The sequence below is a fragment of the Peromyscus californicus genome, unplaced genomic scaffold (assembly GCF_007827085.1).
Source record: "Peromyscus californicus insignis strain IS unplaced genomic scaffold, ASM782708v3 Scaffold_10__1_contigs__length_136768540, whole genome shotgun sequence".
Lineage (NCBI taxonomy): Eukaryota > Metazoa > Chordata > Mammalia > Rodentia > Cricetidae > Peromyscus > Peromyscus californicus.
In genome coordinates, this window is record NW_026294391.1 from 104,751,495 (window position 1) to 104,772,135 (window position 20,641).

The following is a 20,641-nucleotide window of genomic DNA, read 5'->3' on the forward strand; positions in this document are numbered from 1 at the left end:
CAATAATTGCCCAGTTCCTATCCTTACTTACTAAACAATTATCTCCTGACACTCTTGTCTCTCCCAATAACCTTCACACAACCCTTCTCCCATTTCACCTTCCAGGTGTGGGGTGGCTGTTTCTGTTGGACTATTTTATTTATGGACTTTTCGGTCAACTCAGCATATATTCCCTACCACTTCTGGGTCTGTAGGTGGTCATCTCAAGAACTGAAAATCAGTCAGAGCTTGTGAAAAAGTGAAATGCCCGGAAGGGAAGTACGATGAGTGTGATGAAAAAGGCTTTGAGCCATGTCTAAGGAGCAGATGAACCAAGAGGCAGCCAGTTCCTGCCCAGTACCAACACTCTTGTCTCACCTTCCTTTGTTCTTTTCCCTGTCTCCCCATGTTCATTAGTCCTTCTACCTCCCATGCAATAAGTGAAAGTTTCTCTTCTATTTTTCTTTTAGAGAAAACACACTGGGCTCGGTGAGTTTTAGTCAAATATTCTTGTCAGCACAAGAAGTGAACCTTAGTTATGTTCAAAATACCTGAACATGTTGTGACAAGAGGCAAAGCAAGAAGGAAACTTCTTCATACCTGCCCATAATAGAACCATGAATCTCCAATATTCCCACCTTGTCACAATCACCCACTTCTTCCTCTTCTTATACCTTAGATATTTGTCAGTAAGCTCCCTTATATTAGTGTCTATGTATAAGTTATCCAAATAATCGAGTCTATTGCCTGTATCTATAGACTATATTTACACATATCAAAATGTAATCTAGAGCTATGATCAGAAACACAGTGCAGTTTGTACCATGGTACAAGGGAAAATCATCACTCCCTTGGTCTTTTTTCACTCTTTTCCCATGTAGATAATTTTGGATCACCTCTTTCATCATGTTTTCTTTGCTAAATTTCTCCAGACAGTGAAGTCTCTTTGCTACTTGGGATTTTAACTGCAAATGTCAGCAGTTCAATCTAGCAATATGTAATTTAAAAATAACATGTTTGAATGCATGTTAGAATGGAAAATGGTAAGCTGTAAACAAACAGACTACCTTTGCCTCTTAGATATCAATTAAAAGTTCATTGTTTTTTAATGATATTTCCCATTTTTATTTATTCCTTTTCTCATATGGAATTTGTTATCATCTCTATGAAATTAGTATCTTTCTAGAAATTTAGGAGACTCCCTTTCAATATACTTACCATTTTCTATGAGGTCAGGCAGACAAAGTCAAACAGTGAGATTCCTTTAAATGATGAAATAACAGTAACTGTGAGCTATGACCTTCCAGTGCCTGTCTCTGCATCAGACTGTTTCTCCTAACCTACCTCATCCTGCCACTGTGTCCTGCCTCTAACACTCATCCATTGCCCTACTCATATATTCTGGTTGCTGTATGGGTTCCTCACAGTCATTACTATCCTTATATTGCTTTCAATGATTAGCACTAATCTTACACCATAATGGCAGTGAGTGTCTTACATGATGAAAATTATTTAATAAAATAAAACAGAAATGGATATTTCCCTGAATACTTTGAATATTATTCACAGAGTTTCAGGAACTGGACATCTCTTGCCCTTAACTGAGATCCTCGATCTTAAAAGAACTGGAGTCTTTCTTTTCCTCCATCTTGATGTGTCTTCTCATGATTGTGAAATAATTCATTGTCATCTCTCTTCTGTCAAAGTCATGGGAAATACGTGTTGAAATCAGGCTTGATTTAATCCTCAGAGATGATAGTATCTCACAATATAAGCTAGCACTTTGTAAAGGAAAACAGTGACTGAACTGCTAAATTGATTCTGAATAAAGTTAGTCCAGGGTCTAGCTGAATCCTGAGATTTATTCAGCACCTCTCTCTGAGATCCTCTTGTTCCACCCCTGACATTCCTCCCTTTATTTTCCATCCACTGTCCAAGTAGTCAACGTGGATTTTTGCATTTGTAGAAATTTTAGAAATCCATGGTCTCAATATTCTCAAATTAGTAACATTTTGTGGCAATGCTTAAAGGTAAATTTTGTAAGAATTGTAGAAAAGTTAAATTCCTTACAATACTGAAAAAGCAGATGAATATGGACCAGGGCTCAGTCATACTCTCCCCTTATTCATAATGTGTAGCCCCAAACTTAGTATTTTAAGTGTCTTTCATCTTTTTTCTTTTTTATCATCCAAAGTTTCGAAGGTCTCTTCTACAGTGTTATGTTTATACAATCTTTAGATAGACTTAGCCTCAAAATCATTCTTAACATTCCTTGCAACCAAGCAAGAAGTGAATTTTGAACATTTATAAGCAATCACAATGTCCAATGTCCTAATAAGATGGGTAGAGAAAGTGGGGTAGTTGCCAGCCAACTGCCTTTCTCCAACTTTGTTATCTTACCATGACCCTCCCAGCAACATTTCCCTCCCATCATTTGAGTCCCCTTTTTGTACCCTCTATGTGTTTGGGGGTATCCTGTTCTGTTTAGTGTCTTTATTCTGGTTTCAAGGATACACAACTTCAATAAAACACTATAAAGAGCTGTGTGTGTCCAACCCAATAACTATATCTAACCACAACTTATGACAAAGCATAGTGCTTTAAAATTTGGGAGCTAGGAGTCTAACAGTATGTGCCTTTAAATCTGTACTCATCACTGATCCTCTATGTTCCTCCCAGTCTTGCCATTCCATGTTTCTAGTCTACGTACTATATGTCTGCTAGTCAGCATTGTTATAATAGTTATTTCACTAACTGTGGGTAGTTTGGAGCCTCATTTTATAACTTTGTCAACACAACAATAGACTCTAGCAAGTTATTTAAAAACAGAAAATAAAACATGTTTTATAAAAGTAAAGCAAATATAGAAGGCAGAGCAGGAGCCACCCAAACCTTCTTCTTTCTCAGCTGTCTTCTGCCACTGACCCTTCCCCCATCCTTTTATTGAAACTTTTCATCATCCACGTGTTCCGTGATTATTTGATGTATCTTTTGAGAGAATTTAAGAGCTTTATCCCCAATTTGACCACTGTGAAGACTGTAGTTAACCCACATAAAGAAGAAATCTGACAAAGGAATCAGAGACCTTCCCCTTTACCCATAACAGCATGCAAATAGGCAGTCAGCTTTCTTATGCAGTATCTGTTACTGCCCAATATGTTTTCACTTGGTAAAATTAAAACTATTAATTAAAGTCATATTTTCTGTTTTCTGTTTTTCTTTATTTGGGGAGTAGGGAGTTGAGTAATAGACTTTCTTAGCAATGACAGCCTCTGCTAGGTTTTATACACAAGCTTGCTTCTCTAGTGACTTTAGTGCAGGGGTTAGCAAATTGGAGAAAATAATGTCTTAGTATCTTTCATGAAGGGATCCTTTAGGATAAAACTCATCATAACAACTTAATATTAACTTTAAAATGCCTTGTGGTTATTAGAAAGGAGGAGTGATTCTTAATATGCAAACCAAACTAATTGGCTCCTTCTCCAATCTCCTTAAATTCGTATCTCACAATGAATGGAAGATGATGGGGATTCTAATTACTGAGAAAGTGTTTCACTAAAATATTTTCTAAGACCATTTTTCAAGTCATTTTAAAGAACTATGAAATTAAGGGAGTAAAGTCAGGGTTGATGATTGGAGAGGGACACATGGGACATTTCTGAGTATTGGTTATATTGGGGGCAGATATTAATAATATCTTCACTTAAAGATGTGCAAATACTTCTTTGTGATTATCACACTCCAAAGATGTTTTGAAATGCAAAAAGAAAGTAAAAGAATTTATAATAATATGGGTAATATAGACATATGCATTTATCAAAAACACAATGAATATGCTTTTATGACTCTATGTTTCATTAAATATAAATTTTACCTCAAAAGGAAAAAAAGAGGCTGGAAAGAAGACACACACATATGTGGGCACATTTACTTGTGTGTACACATGTACACACCCATATGAACATACTTATACCACAAATACAAAAAGGAAGGGAGAAAAATAACTACATAAACATGAAATTCTAGTTATTGGCACATGTATTAAATCTTTGGAGGTAAAGTATATTAATATCTGCACATAATTACCACTTCTTTGTTTGAAATATATTCCAAAAATGAAACTGACTTGTGGACAAGAGACTATTAGTAATAAAGTATAAATATTGACTATAAGGGTGTTCACTGTATAGTACTTTCAAAGTTTCTGTATATTTGAAATTTTCTTACACTAAAATGTTAGAGGTGAGGTTGTGTTGGGAGATTGCTCAGTTAAAAACAAGTTATACATAAGAATATGAATTCAGGTCCCTAAAACTCATGTCCAAAAGGTGGGCATGGTGGTGCTTGCATGTTATCCAATTGTGGGAGAAGGGGAGTTGGAAGAGACAGGAGAATCTCCAGAGCTAATTGGCAGCCAACCTAGCCAAATCAATGAGCTCCAGGTCTAGTGAGAAACCTTGTCTCAGAAAAAAATGAAGAGCAATTGAGGAAAACACTCAACACTGACCACTGGTCTCCACACATATGTGTACATATATGCTACGTGTACATTCATACATGTAAAGACATAAACACATGAACACATACACACACACACAAAAAAAAATCTCAAGATAATCTAAATTTAAAATGTTTATTTTTCTAAAAGAATTTCAAACATGAGTACTGTATTTACATCATTTCTACCTTCTCCCTCTCCTCCCTTTTCTCTTTCAACTCCCTCTTCAAATCAATATATTTTTCAAATTTTAGTCTCTTGATTTTTATAAGCAGTAAAACTGCCACAGGCACACTCCACAATTTTCCCAAATGATAAATAAACCCATTTCCTTTACTAATTTCTTTTTCTTGTTTCTTTTTGAATGCAAGAGCAATGAGGTACACAGGCTATATACCCGAATTCTGGCAACAGCCATGTAGGAGGAAAACTCAGAACTAGCCAACTCCTATATTTGAAATATAAAGGAAATTCCCATCTGCTAGGACCCTTTCGTTTCTCACTGCCACAGAAGTCTGCTGCCTATAAGCACATTTTTTTTATTTCTTTTTCTGAGAATAGTTTCTTTTCATACAATATATTCTTATGGTTTCCTCTCCCCCAACTCCTCTGAGCTTTCCTCCACCTTCCCTCCTATTGATATAGAAAGCTGTTATCCATTCATTAAGGATTCTAACACATGAGCAACAAAGCACAGAAGACCCACAGCCGATAGAAGTAGCAGCAATTCCTGGGTAAGGTATCCCAGAAGACAGCAATACCCAATGGAGTTGGCAGTGCCCATGTGGAAAGGCTTAGGTGTGAACCCTGGGGAAAGCACTTTGAAGAACTTGGGTGACAAAGACACCAGATGGTAACAAGAGCAAGTTAAGGAGCAAATGGTGGATGCTATACAGATGTCAAGACTCATTTATGGATTCATGTGAGACGCACCCTGGGGTTTCTGCCATCATATACAAGCCGGCTGTCAGCTTCACTCACTGGTATTTCTGTGAATCACAAATGTCTAAATATTCATCACCAGAATCTGAAGCACTCTGCTATCTTCAGCATGTTAAGGTGAAGAAAGATTTTTTTATAGCACTTCTTAATGGTCAAATGTCTTCAACATTCTCTAGTCACATAGCATTAACTATGACTCTATGTAGGACGACTGAAAATACAGATAAATGAAACAAAATACTCTTGAAAGCAGAACCTGTGCTGTTCCATGTGGTACTTAAATAAAGTCACAGCCAGGAAAATGGAAGTGTGCACCATGTCTTCATTGTGCCTATAGTTTCAAAGGCACGGTATCCTACGAATTAGTTTCACATTGAAGACCTTCTTTATTGCTAATAAGTAATCCCAGGGAAGGAATCCTTCATTTTTTCCTTAGTCTCCAACAGATAATGTAAGCAACAACGTATGCCTCTCACAGTCATGATCCCTTTCACTGTCTTTCCAGGGTTTTACTGACATTTCACTGGAAAGAGTCATGCACGGGGGAGCTAATATTACAGGTTTCCAGATTGTCAACAATGAAAACCCAATGGTTCAGCAGTTCATACAGCGCTGGGTGAGACTGGATGAAAGGGAATTTCCTGAAGCCAAGAATGCACCCCTAAAGGTAATGCTCCATGACACATAGATAATGAAGGCCAGCTTTCCAAAGCTCTTCAATATGGACATTGCATACTTACATCCATCCTGTGGTCTAGTGCTTTTCCCCCAGACGTGATTTAAAGATGCTGAAAAAGACAGTTGTAATTGATTCTATTATATAACCCCACTCCCATATAAAGAAACTATAGAGAATAAGATTTTATAAAAAGCTAGTGTTTGAAAACAAGTTAACTTTAATTTTTAAATGAATTTAATTTCTAATATTCTCATAGTAATTGACACTAGTACAAGAACCTGAATCAGGCAAAGGGTGGAGGCAGTGGGAATAAGTAAAGAAGATTGATAGTCTGAAACAGAAAATTGGATTTTACATTATTTATGTGATTGCTCCATGATAATAAGTTCCATGAATCTCAGAACACCCAAGTGAATTAGTCTCTAATACAGACTATGTATTACCTATATGTATGGAAATATTGAACAGAAATAGTTGCCTGTCTACAAAAGTGTCTTTAAAAATAATTAGATTATATAAGTTGCTCATTTTCTCAAAATCTAGATAAGAATAGTAAAAGTAGAAAGTCATATTTAGAGTCCATATTTTTCCTGTGTTCCCTATGGTTAGAGATCCTATTATTTACTCACAAGTTTAAAACAGATAAATTAGGGGAAATTATTCATGTACACAAAGGATCTTTCAAATATATATATTTGTATACTTGAATTGGTGTGCTAAGGGAACATCAATTCAAATATGAAACTAGCTTTTAATTCTCCTTTGCTGCTATAATGAAAATGTGTACTATGTCCACAATGAAAGATGAGGAGTCAAGTACTGTTAAAGCTGTTCCTTTAAAAAGGGAAACTGAGGAAGGTCTCCTTTCTCATACTTTCGTGTTCTCATTTCTCTCGGACAGTAATAGGGTAGAGAGGAACAGTGGGGAATATAGATGAAAGAAGAGATGCACTCTGTACTACCCTAAATGGGTCACATCAGAACCTAATACAAGTAAAATTTTTAAACAATTGAAATGCTCTAGAAAATTCATAATCTAAACATAATTTTACAATTCAATAAATTCACTCACTAGTTAGGAGCTAACTGTATTGGTTGTAGTACAGACTATACGTGCCAGAGTTTTCCAGGACAGTCCCGTTTTAAACCATTCTGCCCTTTGGTCAGACCAGGTGTCCTAATTTGGCTCAGTGAATATGGTCACATTCTGAATGAGGAATGTTTTATAATCAAATCCTTTGTAATGTACTAAACTGGTATGATTTTTCCTGCTATATTTAGGTGAACTTATAAAAGTTTATATTTCCATGAAACTGCCTAACCACACTGCTTTGTGATGTTTCAATTTAGCAGCTATAGAAGACAGAGATACATTTGTTCATTATTTTAAGGGTTCTCAACAATTTTCAAAATACAGTGTTAGATGTAAGAAAATGAACGAAGATAAAAGATGCAAAGAGAGATACTGCAGAGTAGATTATTCCTGCTCTGAAGATGTATAACTTGTTGAAAAGATAATGAAAACCATCTCAGGTACCAATTAATAACAACGAGTGTGTGTAATGCAGTGTGCTCATGTTTACTACAAAGAAATGCTTAGTCTTATAAGTAAAGCCCTACAAATGATTTAAGAAAGTATTGAGCCTTGTACTGAATCAATCAAAGATACTACTTTAATACTTGATATAGAATATATAGAGTTGGGGGAAATCATCTAGAAATTAAAATCCAGATACTGTTTAATCTATATTTTATAAACATTTCTTTTTAGGGTCTATTTTAGACAGAGGGTAATCTCATGCATAGGTAAATAGAAACTGAATAAAGTGCAAAATTAAATAGTTCTTTTAGTATAGCGTTAGAAGAACTGAATTAAGATGGGTGACAATTTATGCAGTTGGTTGGGAAGAAAATCACAACTGTTGGCTTTAGGTAGTGCTAGGATGGGCAAATACAAAGATTTTTTTTCATGAAAGAAAATATGCTTCTATTATAGTCATACTTGATGACTTGCTTCTGAAAGAAAAGTAACATGAGAAAAGTAAATTGATAGTTGTAGAGACAACAATGTATTCGCTCCCAATTGTATTTGGACAGACTTTTATATAGTAAGAACTCCCCTTAGGACATTTTGCTATGTTTTAAAGAGTCAATAAGACTCCACATTCTATAAGTATTCATCACCCTTGCAAAACAGAGGCCAGCTTGTTTTAATCATGCTTTGTTGATTCATTTAATAGAAAAGCATCCAACATTTCAAACTGCAGATAATCAAATCCCTTGTGTTAAGTGACTAGCCTCATCTCTAGTAGAACATATCACTGTACACATGGAACAGAAAGTAAGTATTCTTGCCTGAAAGAGGTAACATCATGAAGCATTGCCTACAAATTGTCGACGTTATCAGATTTAAAACTCAATAACAATTGTAATTTTCTACAATTGAAAAGCATCTTTGGTTTTTGCTACCCCCTGGGAAACAAAAACTGATTTATTGCTGGCCAGAGGTCCTAGCTTGCTACAAACATGGTCCAGACAGAAATGATTAATGTTTCCTTCCAAATTAATTTCAAGCTGTCTAACTTAGCTATTTCCATTTTCCCCTAAGTAAAGAACAGATCTAAATTTTCTATTACAAACAGCAATAACTCAGCCTTGCTTTAGGATATGCTGTTTCCTCTCTAATCTATATATGCCATCCCTTAACATCACATGCATTTCTTCCCTTATAAAAGATCCAGCCTTTTATAGTCACTCACTCAATATGAAGCAGTATTGAGAGCTAGAAAGAGATTCCCTTGAGCCATTTGATCTTAATAATCCTAACATGTGCACACATGAGGTAAGAGGCATCATTGTTGAATGCATCAAAGTCAGGCTTGCCCAGAGAGAATTTCCTACTCAAATAATTAGGATGATTTCTTTGTAGAGCAAAAGGAAGAGGTGAAGGAAAACCATAAGGAAGTACAAGGCAAGTCTGGAGGATGTTGTTTACCATGTTATCTTGTTTTCCATGCATCTGTTTTAGTACACATCTGCATTGACACACGATGCAATATTGGTCATAGCAGAAGCCTTCCGATACCTGAGGAGGCAGCGAGTGGATGTATCCCGCAGAGGCAGTGCTGGAGACTGCTTAGCGAATCCTGCTGTGCCCTGGAGTCAAGGAATTGATATTGAGAGAGCTCTGAAAATGGTAAAGACAATTGTTTGTTGGAGTGGGTGGGCCTTATAAAGACACACACACAAAAAAAAAAATGAGACCCCCGTCCTGAAAGAGGGTTACTAAAAGGAACAGCATCTCAGGCTGTACAGAAAAGATAAATGCAGATGATCACCCCAATCTAGAATTCCACCAGTAGAAAGATCTACAATGAAGTTTGAAAAATATAGTAAATTTAGGGCAAATCAATTTTTGGGTCTGTGCTGCACTGTAGATGGGAAATGAAACTTGGTATCCTCTGAAATTATAGATTAAATGTATAAATAGGTTCAAAATAACACGTCTTTTACAAATGTGACATTTCCTAGGGGGACCGGGATATTTTATAAAATGTTCCTAACTTCAAGATAAGCATTACAAAGGACAGCAGCATTCTTAGGCTCATCAGACAAATTATGAGCCGAATGGACTGTGGAACTGAGCCAGTGTGATAGTATTTCTGTTGTCAAAAAAGAACACTTGTACTATTCTGCATGGTAGAATGCAGGAACATGATGCATTTCTAGGCCTACTTAAGAGGCTTTTGCCCAGTGCCGCAAAGAAAAAGCCTAAAGAAAAGTACAAGGAATCAATGGATAGACCATCAAATAGGTCACTTGTTTTTAGTGTTTACTGGGTAGGAGATCATTTAAGGCTTCAAGCAGTGTCCTTTGAACAGATTCCATTATTTACACTAGGAGCAACATCACCCATTCATTGCAGCTTTCCAAGCAAGAGCTCTTTCCTGAATATTTTACTTTATGCCTGCCACATGTGCCTGCATGCATTAAAATGAGCCTTCAAGAGTACAAGAATCTCTTCTTTCCAACTAATTATCTTGATGTTTGGGACATCCAAATGAACAAAGAGATAGGCCATCGTAAGATAATTCTGTGCACAACCCAGCAATGAAGAATTGGGAACAGCCTCATAACGTACATCGTTTTGTGTAGTTGGCTCTCTTACTGCCGCTTTAAATTTGCCAAGTTGGACGCATTCAATCAAAAGAGGTTAGTAGCCCCTGTGTCTTTCTCCAAGAAAGAGATATGAGTCATTCTCCTATCATGCAGACTTTTATGTCATTATGTCAATTCCATAACAAGTGCCCTAAGTGTAGTTTGATGGAAGTAGCAGTGCACGATTTTGAAGAGCAGTTAATTAAATTCAACCTTCCTAGCAGTTACAAGATTTGTATTGTCAGGTGGAACATAATGATGAGTGAAATATAAAACTGCCTCAGAGTGAATCAAAAGGAATTTTCATCAACAAAACCTCATGGGGCAGAAGCCAGCATTTCTAATTGATTGGTCATTCATAACATAATCCACCACCTTCCCCAAAGAGAAAACTGGCCACCAGAGTAGAAAATAAGAAATGTGACTACAGGCCAGGTGGTGGTGGCACACACCTTTAATCCCAGCACTTGGGAGGCAGAGCCAGGTGGATCTCCATGAGTTCGAGGCCAGCCTGGGCTACAGAGTGAGTTCTAGGAAAGGCGCAAAGCTACACAGAGAAACCCTGTCTCGAAAAACCAAAAAGGAAGGAAGGAAGGAAGGAAGGAAAGAAGGAAGGAAGGAAGGAAGGAAGGAAGGAAGAAAGAAAGAAAGAAAGAAAGAAAGAAAGAAAGAAAGAAAGAAAGAAAGAAAGAAAGAAAGATGACTACAAAATAATTAGGCCAACTATCCTGTCACACAGAAAAGTTTCTACATGTCTAACTCACTGATAAGTTCAAGATATAAACCAAATACGTCACCTTTCTTTCCAGGCCTTAATGGTTACTCACCTGATCACAGTGATCTTTCAACTCTTTTTACAGACCAACTTGTTTCTATTGCTTCAAAAAATCTGGAAAGCAATGACCTTTTCCAAAAGAAAATGGTCCCTCTACAGTAATGCTGTAATATTCAAAGGGACTTAAAATAAGGCTGATCTAAAATACTAAATGCTTTACTAAATTTAAAAAAATCCCCCTTTACTTGAGTTCATTAAAAGTGAGATTACCTGATGTACAAACATCTTTTCCATGACTAACACATAATTGTTTCTCAATAAATCATTTTCTTCCTCTAAAGAAATCTAGAAACAAAATCACTGTTTTTAGATAGAAGCATGTATGGGACCTGTTTAAATGAATATATAACCATGCCATCTATTCTGCATTTAGTAAGCACCTATGGGTATGTATCAGGCTCTATATTGGTATGCAAATATGAGATAAGCTAAGGAGATCTCATATTTGAATTGCATTGCATTTAGTGTTGAAAACATAGAAAAAGGATGTCTCTTGTCTTGAAATGCTCCCAGTCTACCATGGGAGCAAGAAAGATACAGATGATTAAAATTATGGGTAAATCATACACACAGTCATTTGGATTAAAAGGGAATTCTAGGTGGTACTAACCTGTCACTGGCATTCCACACCAGACCACATCCCTAAAAATAGACTTCACTTAGAGTGGTAGTCCAATTCTATTCCTGCTCACCAAAGACTTGAGTCATGTTTCTAGTGTCTCTAGGACATCTATTGACCATCTAGTTCATAAATCAAGGTCAGACAAGCTGGATCTTTTGAAATGTGTAATTCTTAATGAGACTTGAAGGTCTGAGTACATGAAGCAATGAAGAATTTCTTAATGAGTCCCATGCAATTGTCTCTGCTCTGTCAGACATCACAATACTCACCAGTTCCATAGTCTCCTACTGGTACTAAGCAATCCCCGTCTTTTAAAACAAATTCCCAAAGCCTTGTTATCAATTTTTTCCTTGGCAGTATAACTCCATTACTGTCCTTGACTTATTTGCTAGCTTGTAATTTTCTAGAAATGGAGGGAAACGTATTTTGCCAGTTTATCCTAAGAAAACAAAACAAACAATTTTTTTTTCTTTGAAGGCTGTGACCCTTACTTAGGAAGTGAAAATTTCAGATAGACAGACAGTCTTTATTTGATATCTCTGAACTATAGAGCAGATAAGGAAATCTGTCAGTAGATGTGGCCTCTTATTTTCATAAGATAGGCCTAGACCCTGGAACCACTATAGCATATGTGGACTCTGAACTTGGCATCTCACTACAAGAATGCAGCTCTAGCACTTCAATCTTGTTATCTAGCATTCTATATTCCTAATCCCTTAAAGCTAACAAATTTTATCCACCTTTGAATTATTTCTCCATCACCTTCATGCTCTCTGCTACCTGTCTATCCCTTGGTATATAGTTTAAATAAGGGGAACTGTAGAAGTTCATAAATGGACAACCCTCTAAAAATAGCCAAATTCATTATGGCTAGTAATTAATACAGCTTGGAGTTGGTAAGAAGACTCCATGGGTTAAGGTGCTTGGTGCACAAATCTGATGACCTGAGTTCAATCCCAAGATCTCATGGGGGAAGGAGAGAATCAACTCCTGAAAAATGTCCTCTGACTTCCACACACACACTGTAGCATATGTGCACCTGCATTCATACATTCATATCACAAACACTGAATAATAAATAAATAACTTTACATGTTAATAAATCTAGTCTGCACTGTGATATTCACTACATGCTAGGCATTACTTAGATCTCATTTAATCATTAATCATCTAAATAGTTCTGAGAGATAGGTACTTTGGAGATTTCCCATTTTACAGATTAAGACCACTGAGTCATGTTGTAGAAACCCAGTTATTTTCAAATATTGGAAATATAAAGATAAGGCACAATGATGGCCCCAACGAAACTTATAATGAAGAAGAATGCATTAACCTAGTTCAGCCTAAAGTACACTCTTAAGAAGGAAATACTAGAAATGTCAAGTCTTTGAAACACTGGTTATAGATGGCTCACTGCATTATACAGGTTGTGAAGACTTGATCTGCCACATGGAATTCAATGACATGAACTGAAAATCCTCAGAAGATTTTATACTAGAGACCTAGGATGTAAAAGCTAGTGTAACTTTTTGCCCTTTGCCTTTTTTACCAGGTGCAAGTACAAGGAATGACTGGAAACATCCAATTCGATACTTACGGACGTAGGACAAATTATACCATTGATGTATATGAAATGAAAGTCTCGGGCTCTCGAAAAGTAAGTAACAAAAACAGACAGTAAAAGAAATGTCTCTCCAAATATGAGAGCATTCCCACACAAGAGGATATATGGTAAATACACAAAGAAAAGCCTCACTTGGTGTTTTTGTCTTTCCATCTGCTGAGGAGCATAGATAAGATACATAGAGTTTTGTAATCAGAGTGATCCAACTACATGTTTCTAAAGGAGGGTGACCTTCTGAGTCTAGTCATATAAAAGCAGTAGACTAACAGTTTTCTGAACAAAGGGAAGGAGTCACCAACTTTATAGCATGCTATTAAACAGAATCTTCCAAAGCACATACGATTTTTAGCAAAGAAAAATGAAAAATAGGTCTCATTCCATTTTTCCAACCCACCACAAAAAAAATCTTGGGACAAAATACCTTTCTCTGTAGCTGAATTTTATATGGCCAGCTGGCTTCTATCTTACTAGCAGTTAAGTTATACATAAAGGGGATTTCATAGCCATATGATAAACTCTTGGACTATAAACTATCTTGTGTTACATCTACAGACTACTAACTAGCTTTATACTCCTATATATCAGCATTTTGAAGTTCCAAACATTTTTTTGCTATAGAAAATTTAATGGTAGAAAAAATGATCATCACAGGGTGGGCTAAAGTATTTTGCAGAATGTCAGTAAGGGTAAGGCAAGAAAAGGAATCCTCAAGATAAAGGAACAATAGCATCACTCTGTGTGTATCCTTTTCGTCCTGAGGGTAGTAACAGATAGAAGCAGAGTATCAATCCTTGTAGATCTCAAACTACTTGAAGTCCACTTAGTATTTTTTGAGAGAAAAATAGGCATCCAGGTCAAATGTCTGTTCTTTCTAGGCTGGTTACTGGAATGAGTATGAAAGGTTTGTGCCCTTCTCAGATCAGCAAATCAGCAATGACAGTGCATCCTCAGAGAACCGGACCATTGTAGTGACTACCATTCTGGTAAGTGTGAACATGCAATAAGTAGACTTTCTCAACAGCATTCTAAAAGTATTATTCAGTTCCAAGTACCTCTATCAGTTCTAAAATTATTTTTCAGCTAGTGTTGAGTTCATGCATGCAAAAGTTCTAACACGACAGCTGTTCAGGAACCTCAAGCACCTCTCCATAATGAACAGAATGTCACAATACACAATGGAATTTTATTCATCCATAGACACAGTGAATTATAGAATTTCCAGGAAAGTTTGCAGAACTGGAAAAATATTATACTAAGTAATATGACTGAGGCTCAGAAAAACAAACACTACTACATGCTCTCACTCATGCAGATGCTAATTTCCAAATACTAAGTATGGGTATTTAAATAGGAGTAAGTATGAGTAATGGCCAAGAAACTAGATGGTGGATTCATGAGAGCAAAGAGACATCAGTGGGTAGTGGGAAGGGAAACTAAGCACATGTGTTATCAACATGGAAGGGAAAGCACTGGAGACAAAAGGGTACAGGGGGAATGGAGGTAGATGTGGAGGGACAGGAAGAGGTGGAGAATTGGTCCAGAGCTAAGTATGTGTGAAGATTCCTTCAGAAAATCAAAAGAAAGAAAGGGTGGAGGGGATGGTTCAGTGGGTAAAGCTGCTTGCCACCAAGCCTGATTACCTGAGATTAATGCTCAGAACCTATGTAGGTGAAGGAGAGAACCAACTCTAGCAAGTTGTCCCTCTGACTTCTACACAAGCACCATAGTATGTGCTCATTTGTCATATACACACAAAAGAAAGACAAAGAGAAGAAAGAGAATAAAGGAATGAATGAATGAATGAATGAGGAACAATTTTACACTGTTCTCTTCCACTTCTCCCCCCAAAGAATAGTGCTTCACCTGGACATAAAGAGCTGTCATTGTATAAAAGAAAATTCGTTAGGGTTCGAATATTGGCTCTAACACTCCTACGTATAACTGTGCAAGTCACAATTTTTCTAATCCTCAGGAATTTATTTTTGCTATTTATAGGATGGAAATAAATAAAAATAATATCATACCTATGTCTTAGGAGCATTTCAAGGCACAATTAGCCATATAGAGGTATTCCACAAAGTTCAACACACTACAGACATTTGAAGGAGCAGTGTCAGTTTTAAAATGGTTTTCCAATAGCTACTTTTAAAGAAGTACATACCTCAATTAAAAACAAGTATAACATTTAAATAGTATGGACCAATTACTCTCCTTCACCTTATCCTAGGAACTGTAAATAGCCCTGCAGATGGAAAAAAGAGTGAGCCAAACATTTCAGCTTTGCAACAATCAGCATTTCCCTATGGCCTGCCAGAGCTGGCTATACCTTCTACCTGATACATCCTTAGAAATCAAAGGCAGTCAGTTCATCTTTATGTACTGAAGAACATAGCACTTCCCAATTCAACTAAATCAAAAGGCTTTGATGGTGAAAATGAGTCCCACTTTCAAACTTTAGGGAAAAAAAACTTAAATGTTTCCCTACTTCATTAAATTATCTGTTAAGGGCTCCAAGGAATACATGGCTCCATAAATAGTTGAATGAGGCTCCCTCCTTATTGAATCAAAATTTTAAAAAATCGTTTCCATACACTAAGCTTCAATAGCAACAGAGGGAGAAATGGCTTCCTATTGCATTTACTATCTCTTAGAAAACTAAATGGATAGGAGTAATCTTTTGTTCTCTCTTCTATCCAAAAGGAATCGCCGTATGTAATGTATAAAAAGAACCATGAGCAATTGGAAGGGAATGAGCGCTATGAAGGCTATTGTGTTGATTTAGCCTATGAAATAGCCAAACATGTAAGGATCAAATACAAATTATCCATTGTTGGTGATGGGAAATACGGAGCACGGGATCCAGAGACTAAAATATGGAATGGCATGGTTGGGGAACTTGTCTACGGAGTAAGTATTTTCAGTTCCATTGTTACTTATTTCTATGCTTTGCAATTAACAAGAAAATGAGGGATTTAATGTTTCAAGCTTAAGACTGAGTAGATTTCAGAGTTTCATGAGTCTGTAAAAACAATTTCTCAAGAAAGGTAGACTATCAATACCATCCTTTGAGCAACAGGGTTATTTTACGAAAAAGAAAATAGAACTGAGGGAAGTTACTGGACCGCATTAAGCACAGCCTGCCCTCTACAGAGTGTATTTCACTGACTCAGGTACCAGAACCACCTACTATGTAGTTGCCTTAGTAGTATCGCCATCTTTCCTCATTGGTCTCCTCATAAATGCACTCTTCATCCCAACCAACAACATTACCACCTTAGTTAAGATTTGTACCATTGTTTACCATTTAACTATATCCCTACCTCTAGTTTTACACTAGCAAATCAGATCCACATTACTGCAATTTCCCACTTTAAAAACCAGGATGAAACTTTAAGAAGGCTACAGTGGTATCATCACAGCTCCTCGGTGACTTAGTTTTAAATGGTTTGGTCTCAGGGACAATCAGATCTTAGGCAAACCAATGAGGCATATGAGGATAAGTACAATTGACCACCAGAATTGCCCATTGACTAAACCAATCTCTAATAAACTAACAAAGGTGCAGATGGTGGCAGGAGATATTTAGTTCTAGTAAACAATAATCACTTGCAGTGATTGGTACCTGTACAGACAACAGATACTGAGATGACAAATGAATTGGGGGGGGGGGCGTTGCTGAGAAGTCATAGCTTCTAAGAAGCAAGCATCCATGTATCTATTGGATTGAAGATCAGGAAAATGACTCCAGTGATAGCCAGCACAAAATAGGGTGTCACTCTTCAATCATAAGAGACTACCAGGGTCACTCAATATGTTTTTTTAATAGGCCGTTGGAAACCAGCATAAAGGAAGGAGCTTATTTCTAAAAATAAGGACACAGAATGGGAACTAAGGCTTAAAATGAGGCTGGGCCCCAGGTATCAAAACTGGGACACTGTCCTCTTGCCAGACAAACAGTACAGTAACTTGAACCCCCGCCTCCATCTGTGGGGCTGGAGCCAATCACCACCTGTCTCAGGTCAAGGTTGGCCCTGGGAACTGGGGCAGGACTGAGTTGCAGATGAAACACAAGTGAGTCCAGAGATGAGAAAGAGGTTTTCTACTTCCAAAGAGGGGCAGACAACCAAATTAATTTCTGAGGACCCTGAGTCTCAACCATTATGATATAGCACTTGTCTCTCCCTTTCCAAGTGACAATATTTTCTCTTTCTTGTCCCTTATCTCCCCAACACTCAAAAGGTATTGTCATGTCTATAGCTCTCCCTGCACTTAGTACATAATCTTACACATAGGGAAGCTTCACTTTTTCTTCTTATGAATCAAGACCACAATAATGGTTGACAAAGGTTCATTAATCTGAGCTCATGGTGGGAAAAATAAGGTAATATTTTTGTTATTGTTACCCAGCACTTATAGAGTGCTCACTGGCTGCTACCTACTGTGCCAAGTACTTTACAAGCATTATGTACCTTAATCCTCACAACATGCATTTGAAGAAGTTCCATTAGTAACCTCATTCTACATGTGAGAATATTTAAGCTAAGAATTGAAGTCACTTTCCAGAGAGCAAATATCCTGCAGGGCCTGTCTTGTTGTTCAGGCTGCTATAAGAAAGTATATTAGGCTAGTGGCTCATAAACAACAGATATTGATTTTTTTCACCATTCTGGGGCTGGGAAGTTCATTATCAAAGATTCCATTGTCTAGTAATGATGAACTTTCTGAGTCATAAATTGTAGCTGCTTGTTGCATCTTCACATTAGGGAAAGAGCAATTGGTCTCTGAAGCCTCTCATATAAGAGCATAATCCTATTCACGAGGGCTCTGCTTCATGGACTAATCACTTCCTAAATGACCCATTTCTTAATAACATTACCTTACAGATTAGAATTTCAACATATGAAGAGGAGCATAAACGTTCTGACCATAGAAAGAGCACAGTGACTTGAATCTATGAAGTTCATGTGCTTTTAATCAGTTCACTATACTATCCCATAGCTAAAAGTATTGTTTCAGGCCCATTCCATCTGGAATAATAGTTGAAATTTATTATAAAAGGCATTTGGTACCTTAGTCATTCTGGAGAGAAGTTATTGAGGCTTTAGTAGCATGGCAAGAAATTGAGGGTGTCAGTTTCTACTGCTCCAGTTTTCTGATGTGATCTAGTCCATAAGTTCACAAGCCCATCAAAACAGAATGGCCAGAGCTCTGTAGTGTTTCCATTGGAAATAGTCCAGTGCCCTCCTAGCATTCAGCAAGACATGGTGATGTAGGATAAGAGATTTCCTGACATTGTTCAGAGGAAGTGCAGTTCTCTTGTGGTGTTTTGCTTTCTCCTCTAGGATGTCCTCCCTGCTGCATGGTTTAATCTCTACACATCCCTTTCTCTTTCCACTTCATCTATTTGTCAGTGAGGGAATCTGAGAAGTACAGAGTTCTTTGTTTAGTAATTCAGACCTCATCTCGATTTTGAAAAGGTGAGATTTCTGGAGCAACCTTTCTCTCATTCCCCTGCTGCTCTAGGGAGAGCTTTCCTTTCTGCCAGAGAAGGCTCTTAAAGGAACATCCTCTCCCCTCTCCTGACCTAGAAGAAGTCTCTGATGTTTTCTGGGCTGAATAATACAAAGTGATTCTGGGAGAACTGACAGCAAACCAATCCACTGAAGTGGACTGTCAAACTCCACTTTCCTCTAAAACCTAGGAATATAGAAACTAGGCTTTCCTGTCATGCTTGGAGGAAAAGCTTGCTGTCAGAGATATCATAAGCTAAATGTGCCCTCAACTTCATGTAGAAGTTTTAATCTTTTGGCATTAGAAAGTTTCGATGTCTTTGTTCATGATAGAAATGGAGGAAAAAGTGAAAACACAGGCTTGCATTTCCGGCAGACCTGACCTCTTGTGGTTTGCAAGTTGCTTCAGAAGAAGAAAGGAGGGAAACCCTCTGATGACTTCCCAGAGTGCTTACTGGACAAAAGCATGGCGAAGAGGGAACAACTATTTGCATTTAGCACGAAAACTACACAGACAGGCACTGTTTTATCTTTTTTTTTTTTTTTTTTTTTTTTTTGGTTTTTCGAGACAGGGTTTCTCTGTGTAACTTTGCGCCTTTCCTGGGACTCACTTGGTAGCCCAGGCTGGCCTCGAACTCACAGAGATCCGCCTGGCTCTGCCTCCCGAGTGCTGGGATTAAAGGCGTGCGCCACCACCGCCCGGCTGTTTTATCTTTCCAGTGCTGTCTCTTACGCCTTTTGTATGTAGTACGGATCAGAGCAGGAAAATGATGAAGGAAGGCAGAGCTGGAGAAAGCTTTGCCAAAGACATTTCTGTATCGGCCATGAAGTCCCAAGAAAAAGTCAAAAGGAATTAAATTTGTTAAAGAATAAAGAAGTCAATTAGTCTCTTTTCAGATGATTCCTGAATGGTTTTTTTTTTCCTCTAAAGAAATTCAAATCAAAGTTGATGTTGGGGCACCTTGTATCTCTAAGAAGGTTATTTTTGAAACAAACGTCAGCAGCATACAATGTGCCCCATTACGTAAGCCCTTCAGTACATTGTGGTCTTGAAACTGTCCACCTGCTTTCAGCAATTTTGATTTTGAGCTGGATTTCTGTAACACTGCCACATAATAATCATTTCAGCTCAAATGGCTCACACACCACCAGTTTTTACTGCTCCCAAGTAGCAAATGTTTTAAGAGGGCATTCTCAAAGAACATTCTGTGGCTATCAGGATTCTTAAATATTCCTTAGCCAAACATCTAATTCATTTTTACAGATGACTAGGAGATCCACCAGGGACTAAACATTAGCATTGCCCACTGAATAAACCAAAAAATTGAAGCTTCATGAAGGACAAGAGTGACAGGAATTTCTAAGGGAGGATGGGTGATAGCAAATTTTGACAATATCACAACAATCAGAGTTTGGCAACTCGAATGCCAGTCTGCCTGGCCTAGTGCTTTTGTCCACTGGTTTACACTGGCTCAGTTCACTAAGCTTGTCAGCTTATGGGTATCTTGATGTTACTTCAGTTAGATATGCCATTTCTTTCTGGCTTTGGGGTATAGGGCTTGTATTCTAGCTGCATTATGTGCTATTCCATCCAAGACATTCATCGCATTTCTATGTGCCCTCTAGGACAATGCAAAATAAATCTCTAGTTATCTCTTGAAATATTTAAAAATTCAATGTAACTAGCTGGGTGGCTCTGTCCTCAGAGAAGATATATGACCTAACAAGTTTTTTTTTTTTTAAGGAAAGAAATGGGCTAGAAGGAAATTGGAGCCCCAGTTATGAAGAGGACAC

The 20,641-nt window shown here is 37.4% G+C and overlaps 1 protein-coding gene across 7 annotated transcripts in view; it reads left to right on the forward strand.

Annotated features, from left to right (window-relative positions):
- Positions 1-20,641, forward strand: part of Gria3 (glutamate ionotropic receptor AMPA type subunit 3) — a 277,312-nt gene that overhangs the window by 180,789 nt on the left and 75,882 nt on the right. For all 7 annotated transcript variants that reach the window (XR_008218287.1, XM_052738461.1, XM_052738452.1 and 4 more), the window contains 5 exons: positions 5,925-6,086; positions 9,127-9,294; positions 13,266-13,370; positions 14,213-14,320; positions 16,038-16,244. Coding sequence is in view for 6 of the 7 variants with exons in the window: in XM_052738461.1 (XP_052594421.1) it covers positions 5,925-6,086; positions 9,127-9,294; positions 13,266-13,370; positions 14,213-14,320; positions 16,038-16,244 (750 nt within the window). In the remaining variant the exon portion in view is untranslated. The remainder of the gene's footprint in view (positions 1-5,924; positions 6,087-9,126; positions 9,295-13,265; positions 13,371-14,212; positions 14,321-16,037; positions 16,245-20,641) is intronic.